This window comes from Hordeum vulgare, chromosome 5H, assembly GCF_904849725.1.
Source record: "Hordeum vulgare subsp. vulgare chromosome 5H, MorexV3_pseudomolecules_assembly, whole genome shotgun sequence".
Taxonomy (NCBI): Eukaryota; Viridiplantae; Streptophyta; class Magnoliopsida; order Poales; family Poaceae; genus Hordeum; species Hordeum vulgare.
Genome location: NC_058522.1, coordinates 514,763,948 through 514,775,013, shown reverse-complemented (window position 1 = coordinate 514,775,013; position 11,066 = coordinate 514,763,948). Strand labels below are relative to the sequence as shown.

General features: G+C 47.3%; 1 protein-coding gene across 1 annotated transcript; it reads right to left on the bottom strand.

Moving 5' to 3' along the window:
- Nucleotides 1-1,317: 1,317 nt before the first annotated feature.
- On the bottom strand, nucleotides 1,318-3,935 carry LOC123397999. Its single transcript, XM_045092508.1, has 2 exons — nucleotides 2,918-3,935; nucleotides 1,318-1,629 (listed from the first exon to the last, which is right to left on the bottom strand). The coding sequence occupies exons 1-2, from the start codon at nucleotides 3,933-3,935 to the stop codon at nucleotides 1,619-1,621; spliced, it is 1,029 nt and encodes a 342-aa protein (XP_044948443.1). The 3' UTR covers nucleotides 1,318-1,618.
- Between the last annotated feature and the right edge of the window lie 7,131 nt (nucleotides 3,936-11,066).

Sequence of the window (11,066 nt, the reverse complement as noted above, 5' to 3'; positions counted from 1 at the left end):
TGGTGTTGCAGGTCAACTATGAAACGCCGGACTATTACGGCGTTTGCTGCCTTCATTAAAACGCCCGTGAACCGGGACGTTTTCGCTCCATACTGCAATGCCAACCTGCATGGCGTTGCTAATGAGCAGTGCTACATGCATGCATGCACGAGCTGCTTGAGGTGGATGGCAAGGGGAGCAGCGTGTGCAGCGTGGCTCCGCGCTAGCTATAGGCCGGCCTGCATGCAGTAACTACACAAACATGTATACTACCCCTTCCTAGACTTTTTTTACTGGTGCAATAACTTGACAGAAACAAAAACACAAGACTTTTTTACTGGTGCAATAACAACATAAACATGTATACCCCTTCCTAGACCTTCTGTCTTGCTGCTCCTGCAGTCCTAGTAAGTAGGCATTGATTGATTGCCATGCATGCACATCAGCATATATCATGGAAAATCTCTGAAACCAAGGTAGTCACCGATTGGTTGTGAGATGTGGCAGGTGTAGATGCTTATGCGTCTAATTAACTGAGAAAATACTAGTACTAACGTGTGAACAGCAAATTGGAATAATGCATGCATGAGTAGTACTAGTACTAACTAAAAGAAGTAATTGCTTTCGTGCCTTAAATCTTGTCTATTTTAGAAATGCACGTAAGTTTAATTGTGGCTTTTAAACCATGAAAGAGGGAGTACAATTATTTTTTGAAGAATTCAGCTAGTACACACCGATCAGTACTACTAGCTAGCTAGATAGCTGTGCATTAGCATGCATGCATTCCCCAGCCCCTCTTTTGTGGCCCTGTGTGTGCATCGGCTAGCTAACTAGCTGTGCATTAGCGCCGGCCTCTCACTCACTTTTCCTACTTACTAGCTAACTAGCTGTGCATTAGCTCCGGCCTCTCACTCACTTTTCCTACTTACTATCAGTATGCATGGCTGGCGTTTTGACCGTGGCTAGCAACGTAACTGTAGACAGACGTTTCTATTTAGACTGCAACCTAACTGTAGACTGTCGTTTAAATATAAATCAGAAACGTCACGGTAGACTGACGTTTCTAAGTGCCGCAGTAATGCCACGTTTTTTAGTGTTTCTAAAAAGATCAGATCGTAAAATCTTTTCGAGGGAAGTTCGTTCTGTAAATTCTTTACGTCACGCGGGCCAGAACAGTGAATTTGTCCTACAAGTATTGTGGCACAGAGGAAGTACAATACTACTATCAACGGTACATGAATGAATCATACTATCAATAGTAACACAAGCACCATACCGTCTCTCCGGCATGACAGAAGCATCCGGTTACCAGCACTGAGAAAGAAGAACCACAGCGTCTTACAAGCGATGGTTGTCAGTAAAACACTTCGGCGGGAATGCAAGTTGACAAATTTCGGACTAGCAAACTACTCCTGATTGTAAAACTGCATCTTCTAAGACCCTGCTGGAAAGGGGAACCGAAGTTTCCGTTATTGCGTTTTGATTTTACGGCTAACTATATAACATGCCTTCACTCATGGTGAAGCTGAATCAATCAGACATACATTTTCCGCACATGAATAGAGCGAGACACCAATCTTCTGTTTATAACCCGAGCGATTGCCGAGGGAAGAGAATCACAGCTACTTTGATTGGCCAGTCACCCTGAACCTGAAAGCAATGAGCCAAATGGTGAGAAGAGAATTGAAAAGTTAACAGAAAACAAGGTAAGAGCAAGGATCTAAGCAGACCGTACAACATGTTGCTTTTCATAATACGAAATGTAAGTTGGTCTTATAACTGAACAAGCACATCTAAAATCTTAGATGTGCACTAACAAATTCAGCAGGTTCATATCACCCAAGAAGTAAGTTCTATAATTGTTCATCGACTCCCAGGGCCGGTTTTTATGCTACACCTCCCTAAACCAGACCTCTGATTCGTTTAATGAGCAGATTATATTTTAGCCCTTGCACTACCACAGTTCCTGAATTCTACTCATTATGATTACTATACAGTCTTGTGATGGTAAGGACACTTTATGAGTACTATACAGTCTTGCAATGGAACTAAATATTCCGAGCTTGCCATTATATACCAACAACAAATGATCACTGCTAGAATATTCTTTGTGAATTCAGAGATCATCTTGTTCCCAGGAATAGACAAAATTGCATGAGGCTATTCTTGCAATGGAACTAAAGGCCTGTTCGGATGCCCTCCGCTCCGCATCTCCACTCCCGGAGTTGGAGGAGCAGTAGTTAAAAAATGCAGAGTGAGGAAAGAGCTACTCCAAGATTCTTAGATTTGACGGAGTTGGAGGCTTGCCGAACAGCTCCTAAACCTTCTGCTGCCTACAAGTTAAGAAAATCTGATCCTAGTATGGTGTCTTCCAGTAAACAGATGCTCAAAATACGTCCAATATTGATTTCTTTACTTCTTATACAAAGATTTCAGAGTTCTGACATGTAGTTTTTCTCTTTGTTTTTGCCAAAAGAAAAAAACAACCTTGTATATAGCAGCACACCTGCATTTTTATACAAAGGGTTCAGAAGTTCAGCCGTTCCACAGAAATGCATTCCGTATTTCAGTTCAGTCAAGCTCATAAAGTGTCCTAACCATCACACTACTACAGAACAGAGAGCTCCTTCAGAGTACATCTGAAGCAAAAACTAAATTGAATTCAGAGATCATCTTGTTCCTAGTAGTTACCATATCAGTGCAAGAATAACCTCATGCTCCAGTTTCCTATTCTAGCAGTGATCATTTTCCAGGAATAGACAAAAAATAACTCCAAACATAGCATGATTGCAGTAATTAGTAGTAACTGACAGCGATAGATTGTAAGATGAAGCCGGAAAGGCACTTCCACATATCCATATTTCACACCTTACACTATTTAGGATGTTCTTGCAGCACTGGATATAAACAGCAATCTTACTGGTAAGTTGGAACTAACCATTTTCGCCTTTCTTGGTGGGGGTGTCCATTTCAGAGGAGCTGCCGCCATTCCTGCTGCCGACGCACTCCTTGAGCCGCTTGGCGAAGAGCCTGGCGATCTGCAGCTGCGTCTTGGCCATGATCTCCGTCCTCCTCAGCTCCATCTCGCCCTTCTTCACCTCGGCCTCTGCCCTCATCCGCTCCGTGTCCCGGTACACCTCCAGCCTGGCCCGCTCGATCTTCACGAACGAGCTCGCCAGCAGCTCGATGCTCCTCGCGACGTCAAGCTCCGGGCCCTTCCTCTTTCTCGGCGTGCCGTCGACCTCCTCGGCGCCGTCGTCGTTCGCCTCAATCTCCTTGCTCCGCGGAGAGCTCACATTTGCGGCGTCGCTGTCGGCCGCCCTGCTGCTTTCCTTGTCCTTGTGTGTGGCCTGATCCACGGCCTTCACCGTCGCGGAGCCGTTGGCGTCCGCGTTCAGTAGCCCTGCTGTGTCCGGCGGCTGCTGGAGGGCGACGTCTGCTTCGGCGTCGACCTCCGGCTCTGCATTCAGCGGTGCTCGCGGCAGGACCATGTCATCGCAGGTCGGCTCCGCGTGCGCCAGCGGCTGGCCAGAGCAGCCGGCTGATGCGGGCCCTTTGAGAAGCCTGTCCATGCGGCCGAAGAAGCGCCACGACGGGCCACCGGAGGCGCTGGCCGCCCCGGCTACTCCGGCGCGCGTTGCGGCGGCTGACTCGGCCCGGTAGCGCTTCTTCATGGACTCGACCTTGTTCTTGCACCGGTTGGGCGTCTTGGCAGTGCCCCCGGCATCAGCGCCGGGCTTGGATGCGTGGTCCGAGGAGGAGGAGCAGTGGGCGGAGACGTCATGGGCGATGTCGACCCAGTCGCTCCACTTGAGCTTGGCCCGGTAGCGGAGCAGCCACTTGGCCTCGTAGGCCTCGAGCAGGCGCAGGATGCCGCTCTCGCTCCACTCGTTCCGCTTCGGCCGCTGCGGCGGCGGCGTCGGCGCGGGCGGCGCCGCGCCCGGGAGGCCGTCCATGGGGCGGTCCCGCAGCAGAGCAGCGGGAAGGACGGAGACCCCAAACTCAAACTCGAACAGAGCTTGAGCAGAGGCAGGGGGAACAGACCGCGTGGCTCTGTCGGCACGGAGATCTGCTCAAATACTTAAGCATCTCCAAATCAGCAATATTCTCTAGCATGACAACAAACAAACAACACCTAAATATAAATTTCTATTGCAATCAAAATTATCAGAGGCTAGCATACATATCAAGGGTGTATCTCAGTTAACAACTTATTCATATCATGCACGAACTAAATTCCACAAAATAAACAAAAAAGAAATATGGCAAAATGTCACGCGCACTAACTTGCTCAAAAGCTAAAACTAAATGCACAGTTAAATTCTATGGAATTTTCTATCCCAAAAACATGTATAATATGTGGGGTTGTAAAATAAAAATATAGCCACACGTATATGCAAAAATATGACCTAAACGCGATATAACAAACTAGCGACGAAACCTACATGCAAAAATACAAACAACTACTCTAAAATGCATGGCAACAGATCCCAAATAACACAAACATTTCATCTATGGGGTTTGAGCAATCCGGACACGCACAAAATTAAATACGGGATAATCCCCAATTAGGACAGCACACAATTCTAGGCATACGGCGGGTCAAACCACTTCAAACATGCATGCAAGTTATAAGACATGAATCTACGCAAAAAACTACATGAGTTACACATATGATACATCGCGATCCGACACACGGTTTGAAATCTACGACCGTTTTGATATCTAGCATTTTCATGAAATTACTAAAACCGAAAAACCTAGAAAATACTACCGGGCCTAAACTGTTGGGCAATTTAACTATTCAGCGCATGGGCGAAGGATAGAGGGGCAGCTCACCTTCGGGCCTGAGCAGGCCGGCCTGGGGCGACCTGGGCCTCGACAGGGACACGGGCCGACCCACTTGGCAGGTCAACGGCCAGGGCGAGCGCACCGACGTGCACCTCCCGATCCTGCCTGGATCGAGGAGGGCATGGGGGCGGCGGCGCGCTGGGCCGACCGGGGCGGCGAGGCAGGCCGGGCGAAGGGCGATGGGCCGGCGGCGCACTGGTTGAGCGACCTGCTCCTCCCGATCCAGATCGGGATCGAGGGGGAGCGGTGGCGGCGCAGCTCCGGTGGGGCGGCTCGGGCGTCTTGCGTGATACGCCTCCGTCGTATCTACTTTTCTGAACTCTTTTGCCCTTATTTTGGACTCTAATTTGCATGATTTGAATGGAACTAACCCGGACTAACGCTGTTTTCAGCAGAATTGCCATGGTGTTGTTTTTGTGCAGAAAAAAAAGTTCTCGGAATGACCTGAAAATTTACGGAGAATTTTTCTGGAATTAATGAAAAATACGTGCGCAAAGATCCACCGGAGGAGGTGAGCCAGTGGGCCACAAGCCCAGGGGGCGCGACCACCCCCGTGGCCGCGCCGGGCACGCTTGTGGGGCCCACGAGGCTCCACCGCCTCCAATCTCAGCTCTATATATTCTGTTTCGCCCGAAAAAAAATCAGAGAGAAGGATTCATCGCGTTTTACGATACGAAGGCGCCGCCACCTCCTGTTCTTGATCTAGAGGGCAGATCTGGAGTCCGTTCTGGGCTCCGGAGAGGGGGAATCGTCGCCATCGTCATCATCAACCTTCCTCCATCGCCAATTCCATGATGCTCTTCACCATTCATGAGTAATCTCATCATAGGCTTGCTGGACGGTGATGAGTTGGATGAGATCTATCATGTAATCGAGTTAGTTTTGACGGGGATTGATCCCTAGTATCCACTATGTTCTTAGATTGATGTTGCTACTACTTTGCCATGCTTAATGCTTGTCACTAGGGCCCGAGTGCCATGATTTCAGATCTGAACCTATTATGTTGTCACCAATACATGTGTGTTTTAGATCTTATCTTGCAAGTTGTAGTCACCTACTATGTGTTATGACCCGTCAACCCCGGAGTGACAATAGCCGGAACCACTCCCAGAGATGACCATAGTATGAGGAGTTCATGTATTCACCAAGTGTTAATGCGTTGGTCCGGTTCTTTATTAAAAGGAGAACCTTAATATCCCGTAGTTTCCATTAGGACCCCGCTGCCACGGGAGGGGTGGACAATAGATGTCATGCAAGTTCTTTTCCCTAAGCACGTATGACTACATACGGAATACATGCCTACATTAGATTGACGAACGGGAGCTAGTTACTTATCTCTCTGTGTTATAGTTGTTACATGATGAATCACATCCGGCATAATCATCCATCACCGATCCATTGCCTACGAGTCTTTTACTACTGGACCTTGCTACGTTACTCTCTCGCTACTGTTGTTACTTGCTGCTGCTGTCACTACTGCTGTTACTTGTTACTTTGATGTTACCTGCTGCAAGACTTTTTTGGTGCCATTGATACAACAAGTCAGGAATAGTCTGCCGTCAACAGACCTTTTTCTGGCACCGTTGCTATCATACCATTTTGGTACTGATACCTTGCTTGCAGATACTAATCTTTTAAGTCTGGTTGAATTGACAACTCAGCTGCTAATACTTGAGAATATTCTTTCGCTTCTCCTTGAGTCGAATCAATAAATTTGGGTTGAATACTCTACCCTCCAAAACTGTTGCGATCCCCTACACTTGTGGGTTATCATTGCGCAACGGGGCGGCCGGAGGGGCGCCTGATCCATGCCGGAGGCGGGCCGACGACGAGGCATGAGGCGACGCGGCGAGGCGCAGCCAGCGGCGCGAGGCGCGGGGAGGCAGCACGACGCGGGGCGGCGAGGTCCGGGCGGCTGGCTCGGGAGGAGCTCGAGGCGACGCGATCCGGGCCTGGGCGGGCCCCAGATGGGCTTCGGCGGGCCCGGTGGCTGAAGGCAGGAGAGAGGAGGGAGGTGGAGGCTTGCGCTAGGGTTTCGGGGGCACGGATTTCGAGGAGGAGAGAGAGTGGATGTCTATTTATAGACATAGGGGCTAGAGTTATCCGAATCCGGATCAGTTTTCGACAATGTGATCGCGATCAAACGGCCACGAATGCGGGAATGTCTAGGTGGTTGTGTAGAGAGGCTAGTCGGAGACGAGAGGGAAATGGAGCGGCGCGGCAACGCGATTTAAAACACCGAAACACGTCCGACGAATAAACGAAGACGGTGCCGCTACGGTCGACCATTCGGGTACCAGACGGACACCGATTGCGACGAAAATTGGCAAGCGGCCTACCTATATCTAAATAAGACCGCACGCCAAGTTTCGACCCAATCCAAGAAGATTTTACACAAACTTTTAAAAACAAGATTTAAACAATGCCGCGGGCGCGTGCGAGTGTGGTCGGGCTCAAAACGGGCAACGACGGGAACAGAGAGAACCGACAACTTATATCGGATACAGGTTTTAAAAACTGGCGGCAACGGGATGCCGATGCAATGTGGATGATGCGATAATGATGCGACAAATAAAAATAAACACATGCCAGCAATGGAATAAAGGGGAAATCTTGTGGAGCGTCGGTCTCGGGCTGTCACAGCTGTTGCCTCGCCGGTTGCGAGGTCTGATGACCCACAAGTATAGGGGATCTATCATAGTCCTTTCGGTAAGTAAGAGTGTCGAACCAACGAGGAGCAGAGGGATATGACAAGTGGTTTTCAGCAAGGTAATATCTGCAGGCACTGAAATTATCGGTAACAAGTGATTGTGTGATGAGATGATTCGTAGCAAGCAACAAGTAACAAAAGTAGCAACGGTGCAACAAAGTGGCCCAATCCCTTTTGTAGCAAGGGACAAGCGTGGACAAATTCTTATAGGAGGAAAAACGCTCCCGAGGACACACGGGAATTTCTGTCATGCTAGTTTTCATCATGTTCATACGATTCGCGTTCGTTACTTTGATAGTTTGATATGTGGGTGGACCGGCGCTTGGGTACTGCCCTTACTTGGACAAGCATCCCACTTATTATTAACCACTCTCGCAAGCATCCGCAACTACGAAAGAAGAATTAAGACAAAGTCTAACCATAGCATTAAACTAGTGGATCCAAATTAGCCCCTTACGAAGTAACGCATAAACTAGGGTTTAAGCTTCTGTCACTCTAGCAACCCATCATCTACTTACTACTTCCCAATGCCTTCCTCTAGGCCCAAATAATGGTGAAGTGTTATGTAGTCGACGTTCAAATAACACTACTAGAGGAAAAACAACATACAACACATCAAAATACCGAACGAATACCAAATTCACATGACTACTATTAGCATGACTTATCCCATGTCCTCGGGAACAAAAGTAACTACTCACAAAGCATAATCATATTCATGACCAGAGAGGTAATGAGTAGCATCAAGGATCTGAACATAAACTCTTCCACCAAATAATCCAATTAGCATCAACTACAAAGAGTAATTAACACTACTAGCAACCTTACAAGTACCAATCAGAGTCGCGAGACGGAGATTGGTTATGAGAGATGAACTATGGTTTGGAGATGAGATGGTGCTCATGAAGATGTTGATGGTGATGAGTCCCCTCCGATGAGAGGAGTGTTGGTGATGACGATGGCGATGATTTCCCCCTCCGGGAGGGAAGTTTCCCCGACAGGATCGTCGTGCCGGAGCTCTAGATTGGTTCTGCTCAAGTTCCGCCTCGTGGCGGCGGCGAATCCTCGAAAAAGCCTCCTCCTTATTTTTTTTTCCGAAACGAACCCCTTCATATAGCAGAAGAGGGGGGCAGTGGGCCAGCAGGGAGTCCACAAGCCCCCTAGGCGCGGCCAGGGGGGTGGCCGCGCCTACCAGGCTTGTGGCCTCGTGGTAGCGCTCCTCTGGCACTTCTTCGGCCCTGTATTTTTTATATATTCCCAAAAAATCCACGTTGATTTTCACGGCTTTTGGAGTTGCGCAAAATAGGCATCTCAAACTTGCTCCTTTTTAGGCCAGAATTCCAGCTGTCGGCATTCTCCCTCTTCATGTAAACCTTGCAAAATAAGAGAGAAAAGGCATAAGTATGGTACCGTGAAGTGAAATAACAGCCCAAAAAGCAATAAATATCAACATGAAAGCATGATGCAAAATGGACGTATCAACTCCCCCAAGCTTAGACCTCGCTTGTCCTCAAGCGATAGCCGAGCTCAATAAATATGACTACATGTTTAGGGAGAGAGGTGTCGACAAAATAAGATACGAACATACATGCATCATGATCATGATCAGAACAGCAATACCAACATATAATCTCTCATGCTAAAGTGAAAATTCCTTCATAAAGTAAAGTATGGATCAAGAACCTCACCGAAAATTAACAACCGATAGCCTTTAGTCATTGAAGCAATTGCAATTTATCACAACATAAGAAAGAGTTAAATAAGAGCTTGTAAAGAAAATCCACATACTCAATCATCTTTTCGTTCTCTACAATTGCTACAACTCACGTGGTACTCATGAGATCAAAGTTTCAGCTGAACACAGAGAAAGATAGGGGCTTATAGTTTTGCCTCCCAACTGCTTACCTCAAGGGTAATGTCAACAATAATAATTCATGAATACTTACTTCCAATTTGACATATGAATATAGATCTTTCCCTAGCATATGACGTTAGCCAAGATAAGGGCGAAACAAGGAATTGGGAAGATCACTGATACGTCCATTTTGCATCATGCTTTCATGTTGATATTTATTGCTTTATGGGCTGTTATATTACTTGTGGTACCATATTTATGCCTTTTCTCTCTTATTTTGCAAGGTTTATTTGAAGAGGGAGAATTCAGGCAGCTGGAATTCTGGACTGGAAAAGGAGCAAATATTAGTCCACTATTCTGCACACCTCCAAATGCCATCGAAAGTTACGTGGATTTTTTTGGGATTATATAAAAAATACTGGGTGAAAGAACTACCGGAGGGGGGCTGCCAGGGCGCCACAAGCCCTGCCACCGCCACCACCCCCTGGTGGCGGAGTGGGGGCTTGTGGGCTCCCTGACGGCCCACTAGCCCCCTCCTTTGCTATATGAAGGGTCTTGGTCCAGAAAAAATCATACGGGAGCTTTTTCGTGGTTTCGCCACCGCCACGAGGCGGTACTTGAGCAGATCCAATCTAGAGCTCCGGCAGGACGATCCTGCCGGGGAAACTTCCCTCCCGGAGGTGGAAATCGTCGCCATCGTCATCTCCTCTCGTCGGAGGGGAGGCATCTTCATCAACATCTTCATCAGCACCATCTCCTCTCAAATCCCTAGTTCATCTCTTGTAACCAATCTTCGTCTCACGACTCTGATTGGTACTTGTAAGGTTGCTAGTAGTGTTGATTACTTTTTGTAGTTGATGCTAGTTGGATTACTTGGTGAAAGAGTTTATTTTCAGATCCTTGATGCTATTCATTACACCTCTGATCATTATTATGATTATGTTTTGTGAGTAGTTACTTTTGTTCATGAGGACATGGGATAAGTCATGTTGATAGTAGTCATGTGAATTTGATATTCGTTCGGTATTTTGATATGTTGTATGTTGTCTTTTCCTCTAGTTGTGTTATGTGAACGTCGACTACATAACACTTCACCATATTTGAGCCTAGAGGAAGGCATTGGGAAGTAGTAAGTAGATGATGGGTTGCTGGAGTGATAGAAGCTTAAACCCCAGTCTATGTGTTGCTTCGTAAGGGGCTGATTTGGATCCACTAGTTTAATGCTATGGTTAGACTTTGTCTTAATTCTTCTTTTGTAGTTGCGGATGCTTGCGAGAGAGGTTAATCATAAGTGGGATGCTTGTCCAAGTAAGGGCAGTACCCAAGCGCCCGTCCACCCACATATCAAACTATCAAAGTAACGAACGCGAATCATATGAACATGATGAAACTAGCATGACAGAAATTCCTGTGTGTCCTCGGGAGCGTTTTTCCTCCTATAAGACTTTGTTCAGGCTTGTCCCTTGCTGCAAAAGGGATTGGGCCACTTGCTGCACCGTTGTTACTACTTGTTACTTGTTACTTTTTGCTCGCTACGTTTCACCTCACTACACAATCACTTGTTACCGCTACTTTCAGTGCTTGCAGTTATTACCTTGCTGAAATCTGTTTATCAGAGCCTTCTGCTCCTCGTTGGGTTCGACACTTTGATCCCCTATACTTGTGGGTCAT